At 35.0% G+C, this 18,459-nt stretch overlaps 2 protein-coding genes across 4 annotated transcripts; one reads left to right on the top strand and one right to left on the bottom strand.

The window, feature by feature from the left end:
• Positions 1 to 5,872: 5,872 nt before the first annotated feature.
• LOC128224843 (complement C1q-like protein 4) lies at positions 5,873 to 9,005 on the bottom strand. The gene is made up of 3 exons (XM_052934922.1): positions 8,648 to 9,005; positions 7,555 to 7,748; positions 5,873 to 6,624 (listed from the first exon to the last, which is right to left on the bottom strand). The coding sequence occupies exons 1-3, from the start codon at positions 8,823 to 8,825 to the stop codon at positions 6,409 to 6,411; spliced, it is 588 nt and encodes a 195-aa protein (XP_052790882.1). The 5' UTR covers positions 8,826 to 9,005; the 3' UTR covers positions 5,873 to 6,408.
• A 3,478-nt stretch (positions 9,006 to 12,483) lies between these two features.
• Positions 12,484 to 18,240, top strand: LOC128224766 (uncharacterized). 3 transcript variants are annotated; one of them, XM_052934791.1, is made up of 5 exons: positions 12,484 to 12,564; positions 12,925 to 12,979; positions 14,090 to 14,247; positions 17,131 to 17,298; positions 18,038 to 18,240. In XM_052934791.1, the coding sequence occupies exons 2-5, from the start codon at positions 12,927 to 12,929 to the stop codon at positions 18,094 to 18,096; spliced, it is 438 nt and encodes a 145-aa protein (XP_052790751.1). In that variant the 5' UTR covers positions 12,484 to 12,564; positions 12,925 to 12,926; the 3' UTR covers positions 18,097 to 18,240. The 3 variants fall into 3 exon arrangements, with proteins under 3 accessions (XP_052790751.1, XP_052790752.1, XP_052790750.1); XM_052934790.1 differs by lacking the exon at positions 12,484 to 12,564 and adding an exon at positions 12,589 to 12,648; XM_052934792.1 differs by lacking the exons at positions 17,131 to 17,298; positions 18,038 to 18,240 and adding an exon at positions 15,640 to 15,736 and having other exon boundaries at positions 12,563 to 12,648.
• Positions 18,241 to 18,459: the final 219 nt, after the last annotated feature.

The following is an 18,459-nucleotide window of genomic DNA, read 5'->3' as shown; positions in this document are numbered from 1 at the left end:
ATTCTTCATGGAATGGATCATAGACATAAAAAAAAACAAAAAAAAAAACACAAAACAGAAACACAACACAAATACAAACACAAACAAAGCACATTTATCACTCATTTTCAAAATAACACAAATAATCTTCTAAGTAACCGTTGTATTTTACTTTAAAAGTAAAACAAAAATAATAAAAAATGTAAATTAAATTAAACTTATTTTTATCCCATCCCGCTTACCTACGTTGTCCTTCCAATTGCTTTATGTAATACTACATTGTTCCAAAGTAATTCATTATTATGAAAACATTGACTAGTTAATTCCACATTAAATAAAAATAAACAATTTGGTGTCCGTCTTGTCCTGTACCTCATCAAAATGAAGGCAGCGGGCTGTTCTTACATTGACTTAAATTGGGTGAACATTTTATATAGCAACGCATAAAAAACTTATTGTAAATGAACAGTTTTTTTTGCTCAGAAATGTTCTTAATATTTAGACTTTAGTTGGTTGATAATTTAATATAACAAAACGTAAAAATAACTTACTACATACGAATAGTATGTTTTAGCTCAGATATGAAGCTTTATAGTGGTTTTGTAAATTGTCGATAAAAATTGTTGTTTTAACCCACTTGAATAAAAGCCTTTATTTTTCTGCTAAAATCCAGTCTTGAACCGATCTTCGTGGATCAGTATAACTATCTTCAAAACACATTTGTGAACATAATAACCGCTAAAATCCCACTTAAGTAAAGCCTTGTATTGAAAATATAGGCTAGTTTTTGACTGCAATGTGAATAAGGGTTAATGAGTGTTTACGTTATCCTGTATATGAAAGGTCGTTAGACATACTGACTATTGACACATTGCGTGCTTATCGATTGAGTATATTCTCGTATTACGGTTTAAAGCACTTCAATTGTAAACAATCAAATATTTGCTTTGATTAAATGCACCTCCGAAGCAATAGTTGTCTTTGTCTAAGTGTCATAATATTGCCATTTTGCCATAAAACCAGACATTTTCTTTGCTACTGGGCGTATTTACTTTTTTTATCTTGTTTATGCCAGTAAAGGTCTGTAACATGTTGGTAAAAATGAAAAAAAATCACCATTGAACAATGGTTTATTTGTCATAGATTAAAATAATGGTGTTAACAGTATACAATTGTAAACGGTATCAAAAAACACAATGTTAAGAAATAATAGGTTGAAATGTATCCAAATTGCATCAATAACCTTTCCAAGTTTTGAAACATTATAATTCATGTGATTTTTTTAAATATTTTTTAAGCAATTCAATCTGAACAAGATTGTTAAAGATCGTCCTTTCATAGTCGTTCTTAACTTGCAAATATTTCCAATCTTGATGTTTGAAAAATATTTTTGTGATTTTGAATTTCCAATAAAAAAGAGACAACTATTTCAGCCGATCTTGTTTTATTTAAGATATGTGAACCCACCAGCAGCACGTTATTTGGGTTTAAATCGAACAACACTTAATTTAATAACGTTTTGAGTTTAAGAAAGGTTATGTACACTCGGCCCAATGTTAACAAAACTCGATGATGTTGGAAGCTTGAACCCCTTATGTTACAAAGCAACTACGAGCTAACGCAGTGCAGTTATATACTCAAAATATATGGTTGTGTGAATGACACAATTCTTTCAATAAGGGTTTTCCACAGTGTAAAAATAGATTGGGAGGGCTTTAACTTAATAATTTGTGAATATTTTGGTCATTCAAAAGACATTTGCACTGCAGAAGGTCCTTCAGTACAAATAAAACACACTGTAGACAGTGTTGAACACTGTTAATAGATTGTACAATTTGCAATTGAACATACATGTAATAACGAAAATTGAGAGTTTAGAAAACAATACTTATAGGGGTACGTGTAGCTGTAAACTAAATTGTGTCCACTACCTAACCATGGTATGAATACTCTGCAAAGATGGATATGTTTGTGTACGATAGTTAGAAGAAAGTGATTTATGCAATTTCAGCGAGCCTACAAATACAAATTGTACAAAAGATAAATTTCGCAAGGTAATTTCAACTCTGCAGCTTTTGCCTTTACGTTTTAGCTACAATAACTAGTACAAGATTTTGTTTTGTCAGCTCTCTGATAACACAACAAAACATAAACAGTATACACAAATTCTAATAGCTTAGTATAAGCCTTTTCTACTGCTACCTTTGCTTCAAATACCACACATAATTATTTAATCATCACATTAAACAACACCGGTCATTGATAAAACCTTAACGTAAGCTTTTTCTTCTTTTACTTTTAAAACAAGTTACTCGTTATTATAAAATCAGCAAACGAATAGCTTCTATTTTTACAACACTGGTCTATGATAAAAAATCAGTGAACGCTTTTCGTCATTTTACTTTAAAGTAAGTAACTCACATTAGAATTATATCACCACATGAATAGCGCCTACTTTAACAACACTGGTCTTTGGATAACCTTGATTGGCGGCAAATATATTCTCCCTTCCTCTAATCCATGTCTGTCTCCTTTGTTCATGTCGCCATGTTTCACAAGTTTCTTCCTAGTGTTTGATATACTGTTTAAGAGTTCATTCTTTCTCTCTTCGTACATATCCCAATCTTTCAAAGCCTGTATATGAGCTTCTTTGTCACGCTTATGTTCATCCGATTCAGCTGTCCCATTTCTTCTCACTCGTTCCGCTTGCAGGCGTTTTGCTCGTTTCTCCTTTTTCAGTTTTATTTCTTTCTCACGAGTATTTCGTGCACGATGAAGTCTTCCGATGAGCTGGGTAATGCAATCATCGTTGACATTCTGGTGGCCTCGAGGTTTGTCTGCTTTGTCTGTTCCAAGCTTGATCGGTGGAAGAGTTATTGGTCTTCGATCTCTATTAGTCGTAGATGCATATAGGTTTATCTTCGGTGCTTCGCTCTGTACTGAGATGTCATCAGGAATATCTTCTGACATAAACTTGTTAGCTTTTCGACTGACAAACAGTCTTTCTGCCTTAGTGCTCAGTTCAGTTTCTTCCTGTTCGGGAATTTCTGTAATCGTTTCATACCTTTCGGATGATTGTGTCTTAGGCGTACTCCGTCGGTTTCCGGTGTAGAAATGCTTTGACAAATGCGGAAACGAGGATGACACTTCCGTTTCTGCTTGATTCCTTTCGTCATCTTCGGAGTGGAAAACATGGATAAGCGGTTGGCTAAAGTATTTTTTAACTTTGTCTTGAATAGTTTCATCATCTATTAACGCACCGTGTTCATATCCAGCATGGAACAGTTCTTCAATGTGCTGTCTTCTTCTGATTCGTGGGTGGTTCTTTTCTAAGAAAGGTTCCACCTGAGCCGCAATTGTGTCCATGGCTGTTCCCTGATATCTACCAAACAACTTATTTGCTTGTTTTCTCTCTAGTTCTTCACATTTGTCTCGCATGCATTTCTTTAACACTCTCTGTCGAACAATGTTCTTTCTTGTCAGCACGATACCTTTGTCACAGTTCTGGACCGATTCATGCTTCTCTTTGTCAATGAATCGCTCGTACCTGCTTTGTTGCGTCTTTGACATATCGTTCATAACACAAACAAACTTTCGGTTTTTCTGTTCTTGTCGGTGTAATATTTTAAGTCTCTCCGTTGAATTCATCTTTTTTTTTGCAAAATATTGACTACTTTGCACAAAATAAAGTCCTTTCTCTCCTTTGAATTCGGATGTTTTAGAAAAAAATGACTATATCAATTAATACACATATATCATTTGAATAATATGAACAACTCCATATAATAAAAAATTATCTCCCTGTAGACTATTGCGTTTTATCCACAAACTTCATTTAATGTTTGAAATTATATTTTATCCAATTGGATAGCAGTATGTTTCAAACCTCCCGTGCATGTATTTCGAAACTTTTATTTAAAACATTAAGCCTGTGATCACTAATAAACCTCTCCATTAAATTGATATGTTCAACAATATACAGAACTTAATGTATTTTCCTCAAACTTAAGATGAAATAAATCCGTAATATTTTTATGAGCGTGGGTCGAAACCAAAATGTACTATGACTTATTAAACACAACTGTTTACTTAGTGTATAAATTTACAAAGACAAAGGACTTGTTTAATGAGCATCTAATAGATACATGTTTTGAATTAAAATGTCGCCGGATCAACGATTTAAACTATGGCTCAATTTGAAACAAACAAATAAATATGTTATTGTTTGCGAACCATTGTAAATGCCGTCATTGTTTGATATCAATTAATAATCATTCATTAAAGGCGCATCGATTACAATCACTGATTCAATTAATGATACACCACTCCTTCTAAAACAATAACAAATACATCTACGGGGATTATAGATGAAACGTAAAACTGAAGGATAAATGGAATGCTAAAATCTTAAATTCTTTAGTAATGATTATCTTGTCAATATCAATAATATTATTTGAACGCTGCAAGGCGAGCATTTTTCTCTATATCTTTTTCTATTGCAACTTGTTTATATTCTTTTAATTGGCTTTTGTCAAATTATGGTAAAGGTTACATTAAACTGATATACTTTAACTTGTTCATATTCTTTTAATTAGCGTATGTTGAATAATGGCAAAGGTTACGTTAGACTGCTATATTTTTACGTTTTCATATTCTTTTGATATGCGTTAGTCAAACTTAGATAAAGGTTACATTAAACTGATATACTTTAACTTGTTCATATTCTTTAAATTAGCATATGTTGAATAATGTTAAAGGTTACGCTAAACTGATATATTTTCACGACCTCATATTCTTTTAATTTGCGTTAATCAAATAAAGATAAAGGTAACGTTAAACTTATATATTTCAAAGTGTTCATGTTCTAATAAAGAGCGTTTGTCAAATTAAGGTAAAGGTTACATTAAACTGATATATGTTAACTTTTTCATATTATTACAGTTGACGTACATGTATGTCAAATTCTGGTAAAGGTTACGCTAAACTGATATATTTTTCACGTCCTCTTATTCTTTTAATTTGCGTTTATCAAATTAAGATAAAGGTAACGTTAAACTGATATATTTCAAAGTGTTCATGTTCTAATAAAGAGCGTTTGTCAAATTATGGTAAAGGTTAGTACATTAAACTGATATATGTTAACGTCTTCATATTATTACAGTTGACGTACATGTATGTCAAATTCTGGTAAAGGTTACGTTAAACTGATATACTTTAACTTGTTTATAATATTTAAATTGGCGTGTGTCAAGTTCTGGTAAAGATTACGTTACACTGATATACATTAACTTGTTTATACTATTTAAATTGACGTATGTCAAATTCTGATAAAGGTTACGTTAAACTGATATATTTCAATATTCTTATGATAAGCATTTGTCAAATAAAGATAAAGGTTACGTTTAACTGATACATTTTAACGTCCTTATATTATTTCAATTGCAGTGCATGGATATAAATCAATGGTTAAGGTTACGTTACACTGATATATTATAACGTACTCATATTACTTTGATTGAAGTGCATGGATGTAGATCTATGGTAAAGGTTACGTTACACTGATATATTTTATCGTACTTATTCTTTTAATATACATATGCCAAACAGTGGTTGAGGCTACATCAAGCTGATTACATTTAACAATAATACATTTTGCTGAAAGTGAGCGTATATCACTATGTAGTAAAATAAAAATATTATAAAAGTCTGGTTTTGTTTATGATTTTGATGAAGCACCACTTTGACGTGCCTTCCCTAAAAAGTGTGTGTACAAGTAAAGAATGATGTGTGCATATCCTCGTTTACTATGTTATCAAAGTACATGAACAAATATAGAATGAAACATGCAATTCCTTGGTTACCACGTCACCCTTATATGTGTACAAGTTAAGAATGGCATTTTCAATTCCTTTTTATTACATCATCCAAGTATGTGTCCAAGATAAGAATGGCATGTTCAATATGTTAATTACTACATCAACCATGTATCTGAACAAGTTTAAAATGACATGTGCAATTTCTTGGTTACTACGTCATCCGTATTTGTGTACAATTTATAACATGGGCAATTCCTTTATACTACATCATCCTTATACGTGTACAGGTTAAGAATGGCCTGTGCAACTCCTTTTTTACTTCCTCATCCAAGTATATGTACCATTTTAGAATGGCATGTGCAATTCATTGTTTACTGTATCAGCATAGTATGTGTACAAGTTTAAAATGACAGATGCATTTCCTTGTTTAATACGTCATCCAAGTATGTACAAGTTAAGAATGTCATATGCAATAGCACAAGGAAAGTAATTTATGCGCGTACAAGTTTTAAGTAGATGAATAAAACCGGCTTTTAAACCGAACTGCCACCTGTTTTTTTAAATATACGTACGTATACATTTACGCGATGTGTTTCGCACAGTCTCTAACATTCTATTGCTTGGAAATAAAAACTCCGCTGAAATGTGTATGAAAGCAGCATCCACCCAGAGTTGATGACTTGATGACATTCCCAAAAATGACCTTGACCTGGTCCCCGGTCTCGAGGTCAATGACAGTCGGAACAGAACGGTGCAGCCAGAAGTCCTTGTTGTTGTCTAAGAAGAGGTAGTTGACCTTAACATCGTTTTTCATAACGTACAGCCCTAGCTGTAAAAAACAAAAACATTTTTGCATCTCATGAATACAAAGGGAAGCATACATGCCATATCCCCCGCGGGGGGATACCCGGGAGTGTCGACCGCCGGGGGATCCATTCCCCTAAAAAAGAATGCATACATGCCATATCCCCCGGCAGGGGGAGTCCCCCGAAATATTCGACCCATTCCCTGGTCCCCCACCGGGGGATCCATACCCCTGTTATTTAAAAAAAGATAATATTTGTCAAAACTAGCTCAAGGTTGACAGTGGAAAGCATTGACAACATTATGAGGGTGAAATTCCAAAAAGGACCAGGATAACTCCAAAAGCAAATGCTCTGAATGTGTGTAGAAGGCGCTCTCAATTCGTTAATTCTTAACGCTGGACCGATGTTTATATAGCATATTAAGTCCTTGCATAACTTAAGCCATTTTCCAAATTGAAGCATTTCATTGGTCATATGATAATTTAAATTGTTCTAGCTCGGAGGAACAATAGTGACAAGAGCTTCCTAAAATAAAACAAACACATCGCGGTGACCTTCATGAGTTATACCATATTTCTGCGTGAATTGGTCTTCCAGCACGTTGTAAGCTGCTTTATATATGACACTTCATATCTGTCATATGTGAAAGTAAAATTGACATTTAACATTTAAGGAGTGCATAGCCTTAATACACGAACAACTTCGAATCTTACTTAGCAAATATTTGATGAAATATGCAAAATCTTGTATAAATGATGATGACGACGACGACGACGACTGCAACTTAAATAAAACAAGAGCCCTCTCATATTGACGACGATGACGACAATGATGATGGTGATGATGATGATGATGATGATGATGATGATGATGATGATGATGATGATGATGATGATGATCATGATGATGATGATCATGATCATGATCATGATCATGATTACATAAAATCATACATGGTTTCCTGTTGCTGGTTTTGAAGAAGCTGTGAGATGGAACATATAAACGCCTGGAACCTTGGCAACAAACACTCCGTTGTTACCATTGTAACTGTTGCCATGGTTTTGAAGAACGTCGTCGAAGACAATGGATCTGCCGATAGCAGGGTTTTCGACCTCCGCGCTTAGTTGAGCCATGAACGATACCTTTGCTTAAAAGTAAAACATAACAATTTATAGATTACACTATTGATGGACAACGAGTTGTAAAATCAATTGAATTAATTTTATGATCAAAATTCATGCTTTCGGTCAATTAAATATGAATAAACAGCATTTATTAAATACCCATCATAAATCCAATAGCAATCGATTTCGCAATATACGGTAGTCTTTATTCCATTCCATTGAAATACGGCCGTATTCTATTCTGCTGACGTCACATCATAAACGTTCCATTGTGCAATGTTGAAATGACGTCATTAAACAAATTAGCGCGTCATTGAATGGCATTTAATATGAAAACATTTGCCCTTTAAGTGAATTAACCAGTCATGCATATAATAAAAGGGTTATTATTACACTCGCATTCCGTTGGCTCGAACTCCTCGGGACCGGCGAAAATACTTCGAGCGTCGGAAAATTCTAGCCAAGCGGGATCGTTAACCTTCAATATAGAGAAATAGGTCCTCTAAATCAAGTTCGAGCCAAAGAGGAGTTCGAGCCAAGCGAGTTTTGAATGTACTGCATTTTGTTTCGGAATGTTGTATTTGACCCTTACGGAGTTTTGCGCATTTAATTTCACTGGGCTTGCGCCACCTGAAATCTGAATCTGCGAACAAAACCTCCAGGACCAGAACGTAGAACTAATAACCCTATTATATTCGACACAAACAGTCATATTGGTGAAAATCCATTCTTTTGGGTTGTGACTGTTTACAAATTGGTAATAGGTTTGTTTCATCAATTTTACCAGTCTCATCTAAAATCAACAAAAACACAAAAACAAGCAATGAAAACTACAGGGACAAGTTCAGTTATGGAATAAGTTTTCAATATTTATTTTAAATGCACAAGGCTAAATGCCAAAAACAGTTAATGTTTTTCTTACCTGGATTATTTACGCTTTCTTTTAACTGTTTGATTTCCGATTCCAGCTCCTGTATTTTCTGTAACATTTTATACTCATAATCAAACCTTGACAAACATGCCCCTGGTTCTTGTCCAAGTGATGGCGATGCAAATATAAAGGGCACCACGAAGATAAGCCACGATACCCTCAAATCCATTGTAGCTCTCGAATTTAAATGGGTGTATTCAAATATTACTTGTTATGTATGTGCTATATATATTCTGTTCAATTCTTTTAAAAAAATACATTTATATATATAATTGATACAATATTAAGTTACTGTCCTGGTCTTCAACACAGATTTCACGCACTTATAACAACACAATCAGATATTGCAAGAAGGCTTGAGATTGCGAATCTACGCGAAAATGTAAAGTACGGATATAAACCCTTTGTTTGGCTAAGTAGATAGTTGAACAGTTGTTTTGTATTTGTATTAATACCTACGTCAGCAATTGTAAGTGCCTGTTTTCTATATAGAAATTGGATCATCATGTAAATCCATTATAAATTTTAAATCTCCATAACCTCAGGAAACATTAATAAAAATGAACAGATATGTTCCGATTATACAAAAAATCACAAGTCGGTTTAGACAAAAATTGGGCACTTTTGATGATGTATCTGTTTTTCACGATGTTTTTTTACAATCAGTGAGTTAACAAGAAATTATAAATATTATTTATTGATTTCACAAAAGCCTGTAATCGTGTTAAATTTTATTGATTTCACAAAAGCCTGTAATCATGTTAAATTTTATTGATTTCACAAAAGCATGTACTCATGTTGTGAGAGACGTTTAGTGGTAACATGTTAGATTGTTTTAGTGGTTTCAATATTGATGCGAAAAAGTACAGAAACAAACTCAGCATCAAAAAGTTTAAACAAAATCCCGGTTTAACGGCACTGGGTAAACGCCAAAGACATAGAACATAAAAACAAAAATTCACTAACAAGAAACATGGAAAAACTAGGTATGTTTGTCAAGGTCTGTTAGGTACCGCCTTGGAACGGTCAGTAAAATGTAAATTTACTAGAGGTTTAAACCAGTTTAAGTGCACAAACCTCACTCTTATCCCAACAATCCTAAATAAGGAAAAAACGTAAAAGGTAAATCTTATCAAAGTATGCATTCATATGAGGAAACTTAACAATAAAAAAAAACAAAACTTATAGGTAATTCCCAAGTACTTATATGATAAGAGATCCCAACTCTATTTGCAGACAGAGGAATGCAATTCAGAGCACCTAATGCAAAAACATTTCAAAGATACAATGCAGTCATTATTTGAAACTATGAGCATCACATAATTTTGCATGACTGGCGTCCAACGGGTAGCGACATAACAAACAGTCTTTTCAAAAGAGGTGGCATTCAGAATTTACTTTAAAAAAACAACTAATAAAACTCCGAAAATAAGCATAAAAAAGAAAAAAAACTGTTAATTTCATTCGTGGCGTCGATCAGGGTATTAACACAAGCAAAGTCCTTTTCGACCACTCTTGATACATTCTCTAGAGAAGCTGTTAAAGAGAGGCTTAACTGACGAGTTGCTAAACAAAATGCCATACTTTGTCAAAACGGCACATAATAGACCAGCATGATCAATTCCATTTTCCCATTTAAGCTATGGCTCTGAAACATGTTGATTATTGAATAGTATAAGGTGTGCAATTATAAACAATAAGAGGGAATGAATTTGATTTTAGCAAGAAATTGACTATGCGTTCTAACACTAGTGTGCTATTACTGCTTTTAGACATTAGATGACATTTGTGTACATGAAGACTATTAGATATGTGAAAAATGTTTATAGTAAAATTTGTTGCGATTTAGATGATAAACCAATTTTCAAATCATAAGTTTATTTAACGAAACATTCCCTGTAATCGGGTTTGGGTGTATTAAGGTGCCAGAGCAGTCGATGTTTTATACTACAGTGGTGGTATATCAGTTAATAACACTGGCACCGGATTTTCAAACTCAATCATTTGTTTTTAAAAATATAAAAAAAATCTTATGATTTTAAGCTTAAATACAATACTAAACATGTGTTGTTTTTTTTTTAAAATATCCACTTTGTACTTTATATTATTAGTATAATATACAGTACAAAGTGCATATTTATAAAAAAAGATCAATATTTTTTCTCATTTTCGGTATTATCATTTTTAGTTTAGAATTGTAAGATTTTTTTTGATTTTTTATTTATTTATTTTTAGTTTGAAAATCCGGTGCCAGTGGTTATATGACTATTAAAACAAATATAAGTCTAATTTGTTTATCATTTACTTTCCATCGGTTAATTTAATAAAATCTTTGGTTAATGCATGTTTGTACATGTATTAGCCAGAGCTTGAGATTATCCACTCAAATCAACTCAACTCAACTCAACTCAACTCAACTCAACTTTATTCAGTACATAAAGGCCTCCGACCTAAAATAATACTATTATATATATATATCATTAACTACAATACAGTGGTGTCATTGCTTAATACAAATTGCATACAAATTTCATGCCGCCATTTCTAACAAGTAAAATATAAATATTCCCACTTGTCTAATAATCTGACTGTAGAAGTCTGTAAAACTCTAAAAGTGGCACCTTTAAATGACCCTGATAAGAAACACACATACACAAGACATTTGATCCCTGTTGGGACACCAAAGCAATAAACAAGGAATGCACATCAGGGAACTATCATACACAACATTCCTTAAACTAGGACCTACAGGTCTAGTTTAAGCCTTCTACAAGTGATCCCCCCAGAAACCCCCACCCCAAACGCCCCCCCACAAACCCCCCCAAAAAAACCTGTGTATAGTACACAACCTCTGTGTATTGATTTTAATCTAATTGCCTTATTGTCCTATCAGGTCTCCAATATGAGTATCCTGCTGTGCAGTTGTGGTTGTTTTATTATATAAATGGACCCTTAATGGCCCTGAGGCAATAAACAAATACAAAGGAAATTGGCCCCTACTGTGGTATCAGTGCAATTAGCAGGAGATGCACAGCAGGGGATTGTCATGCCAAACTTGGCCTGTAAAAGTGCATTTTTCAGTACGAAAACGACAACGGAGTGCACACACTCTTCAACCTTGTGATTCATATACATCCTGAAAGCTATCTACACTCACCAATATTTATTAAGGGCCTACTATTAGAAGACCGATTTTTACAATTCTTCTGCATTAACTCGTTGACATATACCTCAATATACCCTATTGTACCTTAAAGCGTTATATTGTTAGCATCCTTTTAAATAGCCTTTAATTGGAAGTGAGTGGTTCAATATCAAGAACAGACCTTTTATTAGAAGACCTATTTCACATTTCATCTGCATTAACATTTTAGCATATACCTTAAGGTACCCTATTGTACTTTAAAGCGTTATAGTGTAAGCAATCTTTTAAATAGGCTTAAGTTGGAAGTGAGTTGATCTATATCAAGAACAGACCTATTATTAGAAAACCTATTTCACGTTTCTTCTGCATTAACTCTTTGACATATATCTCAATATAGCCTTTTGTACCTTAAAGCGTTATATTGGTAGCATCCTTTTAAATAGGCTTTAGTTGGAAGTGAGCTGTTCTTTATCAAGAACAGACCTATTATAAGAAGACCTATTTTCACATTGTTTTGATATATACCTCAAGGTACCCTATTGTACATTATAGCGTATTATAGTTAGCAATCTTTAAAACAGTTTTAGTTGGAAGTGAGTTGTTCTATATCAAGAACAAAATTGGTTTTATAGGTGACCCTTAACTATTTTGTTCGGTGTATCTAGGTGGACCGAAAGATAACAAATAGGCAGATTTAAAGATATGCACTAGACGACAACATTTTACACATTTGGAAGTACGTTAGACTTTTGATAAGGACAAGGTACTGTTTCGCTTATGTCTTGTAAATGTGCAACAGATATTGATAAGTAAATCAGCCTTTTGTGAATATCGTATTGCTTATTAGGTAAAATATTTTATAATGTACAACATTGGTTAAATATATGAATGTATTACTTTTTTGTTGTTTAATGAAGTATCTTTCATCATTTACAGAGATGATAGGTTCTGCCTTGAAAGTACTGCTTGCTATTTAATGAAGTTTTAGCACCTTTAACAGAGATGATAGAAACTGGCTTGAAAGTGCTGCTTGTTGTTTAATGAAGTATCTTTCATCCTCTTCAGATATGATAGGAACTGGCTTGAAAGTGCTGCTTAAGAAAGTATCTTTTACCTTTTTCAGAGATGTTAGGAGCTAGCTTGAAAGTGTTGGTTTTGGTCGCTGTTCTGATTTCAGTGTAAGTAGACGGCTATTTTTTGCAAAAATAATTGTCATTTGCCTAGCGTGTTCTTTCTTTGCATGCAGAACATGGCTTTCATGTTTTCATTGATTGCCTCTACAATTTAATTTCTTTATCCGAACAGGCACACGCATGATGGGCGTTACATATATATAACTACAGTGCAGATAAAAACAACGCCATATACTTATACCGAACACTTTGTTTGCAAGGTGTCATTGACAACACGATACATACCTTCACCCGCAACTCTCGTGACAGAAATTATACATTTGCACTGAAGCGCTAGTGTATAATCCTAAAAGCTCGGGGTTTTGGTGTCATTAATAATGCTTTAATAACCATGCAATACATTTACAATATTCAAAATGAATAAGGACGTTTAACTTTAGCCATGAACATGCCAGTGTATAGGTAGGTCTACTATTAAGGTTTTACATTGTCGGATAGCTCCTTCAATCCCCTGCAGTATATGTTGAAACCCCCAGTCAGCTCGTGATTCAGTGAACTCGTTTCGCACTGACCATTCCAAGTTGATAACTCCATCATTTATTTGTAAAGCTATTTTGATGCGTTTTGTCCCTGTAGTTTTTATTGTCCCATTGTGTTTTTTTCACAAATGATTTTGTTGTTTAACCGATCTGTTAGGTTTCAAGCGTATGTTGTTAACATTCACTGTATACACATGTACCTGGCTCCAATTTCTTGAAGATTCTTAAGCGTAACTTACTTAAGTAACTTATTTCATCTTACATAAGTATAATTTTATGGATCAAAACGTATTTAAGCGTATCGATCTCAATGAGTATTTACCTGAGCTTGATCATGTTATAAGGTACTTAAGTTGTTTTGAGAAAGTAGGGCCAGTTTTTAAATGTAAAATACCTGATTATATCATACCCGTATGTGTTCAGAGCTCGTGTTATTATCAATCCCATTGTAGATTCCTGTCCAATTGAACTCGTGTTTAAGTGAAAGTTTCAAGGTGGTGGTAGTCCAATCAATTATTGAAGCGTTTGTAGTCTGTTTATGGGGCCTATGGACATGGTTTATTTTTCAATTTTCTACTACTTGACTTTACCCTGTATGTTTAATTGAAATATACAGGACAGGTGGTCTATCATCGCGAGGGTCTTCAGGCGGAGGTCACGTGTACGATGACAGTCCACAGGCCCGAGGTTTGTTCAAAGATGCAGATACAGACAATAATGAATATCTCACATACGGAGAGTTCTTCAACATATTTCGCAGATTTGACAACAACAGTAAGTAATACTTTAGCTTTTTAATTTTCCAGCTCTTGATAAATGTTAGAAAAAAAATAAGGTTAAATGCCTAATTTAAGCCTTCTATAAGTGAAAAACGTGTTTACTGCACAACATTTACGTATTGATTTTAATCTAAATGCATTCCAGTCCCGTCTTATCAGATCTCCGATCTGAGTATCCTGCTTTGCAGTTTTGGAGGATGTATTATAGAAATCGACCCTAGATGACCACGAGCCAATAAACAAATACACAGGAAATTGACCTCTACTGTGACACCAGTGCAGGAGTTGCACAGCAGGGGATTATCATGCCAAACATTCCTTAAAATAGGCCTTTACGTACTTATCAACAAGTTTAAATCCCCAGTAATCTGGTGTTTCGCTGACCGTTCCATGGCGGTTACCCCAATGTTTGGACAAGTGTGAGGTATAGTAATTGTCAACATGTATAAAATCCAGGAGATCTGGTATTTTGTTGACCGTTCGGTGGCGGTAACCCCAATGTTGGGATAAGTGTTCATTACAAATCAATTACTGTTATTATCTCCTACTGTTATTATGAACTTATTTGAATACAATATATAGTTGTGGTTTAGAATTGAGAGTTGGATTGAGCAAGAGTTTCTAAAACACGTTAACTTTTGATTTTCTTATAAGAAAAATAACTTTTCTATCTGATGAATTTTAATGTGAAGAACACAAGTGAAACTTTTCTCCAATAAATTGTGTTGGCGGTCTAAGAAAACACTAGAAATCATTTCTTTTTTCGCGAAGATGTCGGTCAAAGCACTAAAGAAAATATAGAATATTTATTTAGTGGTCTAGTACCTTTATTCACATGTGGGTAATCGCTTGACGAGTGGTTTACTATCGTAGTATCACATTCTATACAGGTGATGGTTAGGTCACAAGTGGGGAATCGCTGGACGAGAGTTTTACTATCGTAGTGTCGCATTCTATACAGGTGATGGTGAGGTCACAGGTGGGGAATCGCTTGACGAGTGTTTTAATATCGTAGTGTCGCATTCGATACAGGTAATGGTAATGTCACAAGTGGGAATTCGCTGGACGAGTTGTTTAATGTTGTAGTGTCACATTCTATTCAGGTTATGATGAGGTCACGAGCTAGGATTCGCTGGACGAGTTGTTTAATGTCGTAGTATCACATTCTATACAGGTAATCGTGAGGTCACGAGCAGGGATTCGCTGGACGAGTGGTTTAATGTCGTATTGTCACATTATATACAAGTTATGGTGAGGTCACGAGCGGGGATTCGCTGGACGAGTGGTTTAATGCCGTATTGTCACATTATATACAGGTTATGGTGAGGTCACGAGTCGGAATTCGCTGGACGAGTCGTATAATGTCGTAGTATTACATTCTATACAGGTGATGGTGAGGTCACGAGTGGGGAATCGCTGAACGAGTTGTTTAATGTCGTAGTATCACATTCTATACAGGCGATGGTGTGATTACGAGCGGGGAATCGCTGGACGAGATGTTAAATGTCGTAGTGTTACATTTTAAACAGGTGATGGTGAGGTCCCGAGCGGGGAATCGCTGGACGAGTTGTATAATGTCGTAGTGTCACATTCTATACAGGTGATGGTGAGGTCACGAGCGGAAATTCGCTGGACGAGTTGTTTTATGTCGTAGTATTACATTCTATACAGGTGATGGTGAGGTCACAAGCGGGAAATCGCTGGACGAGTTGTTTAATGTCGTAGTATCACATTCTATACAGGTGATCGTGAGGTCACGAGTGAATAATCGGAATACGAGTAGTTTAATGTCTAAGTGACACATTCTATACAAGTGACCGTACGGCCAAGAGCGGGGAATCGTTGGACGAGTTGTTTAATGTCGTAGTGACACATTCTTTGCAAGTGACTGTACGGTCAAGAGCGGGGAATCGGTGGACGAGTGGTTTAATGTTGTAGTGACACATTCTTTGCAAGTGAATGTACGGCCAAGAGCGGGGAATCGTTGGACGAGTTGTTTACTGTCGTAGTGACACATTCTTTGCAAGTGACTGTACGGTCAAGAGCGGGGATTCGCTGGACGAGTGGTTTAATGCCGTATTGTCACATTATATACAGGTTATGGTGAGGTCACGAGTCGGAATTCGCTGGACGAGTCGTATAGTGTCGTAGTATTGCATTCTATACAGGTGATGGTGAGGTCACGAGTAGGGAATCGCTGGACGAGATGTTAAATGTCGTAGTGTTACATTTAATACAGGTGATGGTGAGGTCCCGAGCGGGGAATCGCTTGACGAGTTGTATATTGTCGTAGTGTCACGTTATATGCAGGTGATGGTGAGGTCAAGAGCGGAAATTCGCTGGACGAGTTGTTTACTGTCGTAGTGTCACATTCTATACAGGTGATGGTGAGGTCACAAGCGGGGAATCGCTGGACGAGTTGTTTACTGTCGTAGTGTCACATTATATACAGGTGATGGTGAGGTCACGAGCGGGGAATCGCTGGACGAGTTGTTTACTGTCGTAGTGTCGCATTCTATACAGGTGATGGTGAGGTCACGAGCGGGGATTCGCTGGACGAGTTGTTAAATGTCGAAGTGTCACATTCTATACAGGTGATGGTGAGGTCAGGAGCGGGGAATCGCTGGATGAGTTGTTAAATATCGTAGTATTACATTCTATACAGGTGATGGTGAGGTCACGAGTGAATAATCGGAATACGAGTGGTTTAATGTGTAAGTGACACATTCTATACAAGTGACCGTACGGCCAAGAGCGGGGAAACGCTGGACGAGTTGTTTACTGTCGTAGTGACACATTTTTTGCAAGTGACTGTACGGTCAAGAGCGGGGAATCGGTGGACGAGTGGTTTAATGTTGTAGTGTCACATTCTTTTAAGGTGATGGTGAGGTCACGAGTGTGGAATTTTTGAACGAGTGGTTGAATGAACGTATTGGAACACCCGAACAGGCTATGTATTTGTTCACCATCATTGACTTGAACAAAAATCTGGTCTTGCACATATCCGAAGAGGTCCCAAGCTTATTTGTCTGGTTTGATTTTAACTGTAAGTAGTTGCTGTTATAGTACTATTCTCTTATTGTATTTGAGTATATTTTAAACAACACGTATATACTTTGTCGAGTTAAATCAATTTTAAAAAAAGTATTGTTCTGTATTTGTAAAGCTACCCATGACAGATTCGAAAGGATCTGCCATGGATGTGAAAAAGGAATAACATTGTGTACATATTAACTAACTCGATCTATTTGTACTCGAAAGCGAAAAATACTGGACGATGATGCTAAATGCTAGCTATGGCAAATATGAGTTTCATGCTTGAAAACATTCAGTATGGAATAAGTAATTTTCAAATATCATTTATTTTACATATGGACGAAATACATATCAGTTTGAACAAATTCAAAACACATGCTTTAAAGCTGCACTCTCACAGATTGACAGTTTTGACTTTAAATCTTTCAGCATCAGCTTATTTGGTGTCAAAGCCTTCTTTCAGTCATATAAGATAACTCACAATGGAAAAAAATCTCAACTGTTTGGAAGACTGCCGATAAGCTCATTTTTCTTTAAGCGTTAGTTACGCTTTTGGCCATAAAACATCAAATTTTGAATGTAAATATGAAACTAACATCTGATCGTTTGTTAGCAGTCGTACATGTATATCACGTAAATTGGCTCATTCCAAGACAAAAAACATTAGTAAATGAAGAAGTGGCCAAAACGGTCATTTAATGTGAGTGCAGCTTTAAAGTCAAATATGTATTTGGCATTTTGTCTTGCAGCGGACATGATGATCACTGATGGAGAATTTGTCGTGCAGTGGGTGAAAATATCTACATAAAAAACATCGTATTTACTCCCAAATCGTATATTTGTAAACGCCTACAACCGATGTCTCTCGAAATAGTTTTGAAGATAATTAAAAAAAATACATAATCAAAAGATGATGTTCAATAGCCGAATTTAAATAAACAAGAAAAATGTTTTCATTTTTAATTGATACACATTCTTTTATGTGTCCTACGAAGCATGGCAAGGTATACTTTGAATAACTTAAAGTTTATCCCCATGTGTTTCAACATCTCCATTCGATTAACGGAAAAATAAATAAAAGTTTGTGTATAATATATGTTCTTTTTGTTCTCTCCTGCAAATGGAGAATATTGACTTAATCTCAATTGTGGTGGGTTCGAGCATTATGCGA

Source organism: Mya arenaria, chromosome 17, assembly GCF_026914265.1.
Source record: "Mya arenaria isolate MELC-2E11 chromosome 17, ASM2691426v1".
Lineage (NCBI taxonomy): Eukaryota > Metazoa > Mollusca > Bivalvia > Myida > Myidae > Mya > Mya arenaria.
This window is presented reverse-complemented; position numbering and strand designations above follow the sequence as displayed.

Bases quoted from the DNA above. Each gene is read 5' to 3' on its own strand.
- LOC128224766 (XM_052934791.1), top strand. From the start codon at position 12,927: ATGTTAGGAGCTAGCTTGAAAGTGTTGGTTTTGGTCGCTGTTCTGATT. The intron at 12,980-14,089 runs GTAAGTAGACGG...TGAAATATACAG, and splicing joins GTCGCTGTTCTGATTTCAGT to GACAGGTGGTCTATCATCGC. The intron at 17,299-18,037 runs GTAAGTAGTTGC...TTTGTCTTGCAG, and splicing joins TGTCTGGTTTGATTTTAACT to CGGACATGATGATCACTGAT.
- LOC128224843 (XM_052934922.1), bottom strand. From the start codon at position 8,825: ATGGATTTGAGGGTATCGTGGCTTATCTTCGTGGTGCCCTTTATATTT. The intron at 7,749-8,647 runs GTAAGAAAAACA...TTTACTTTTAAG, and splicing joins AGAAAGCGTAAATAATCCAG to CAAAGGTATCGTTCATGGCT. The intron at 6,625-7,554 runs GTATGATTTTAT...TGTTTTTTACAG, and splicing joins AACCAGCAACAGGAAACCAT to CTAGGGCTGTACGTTATGAA.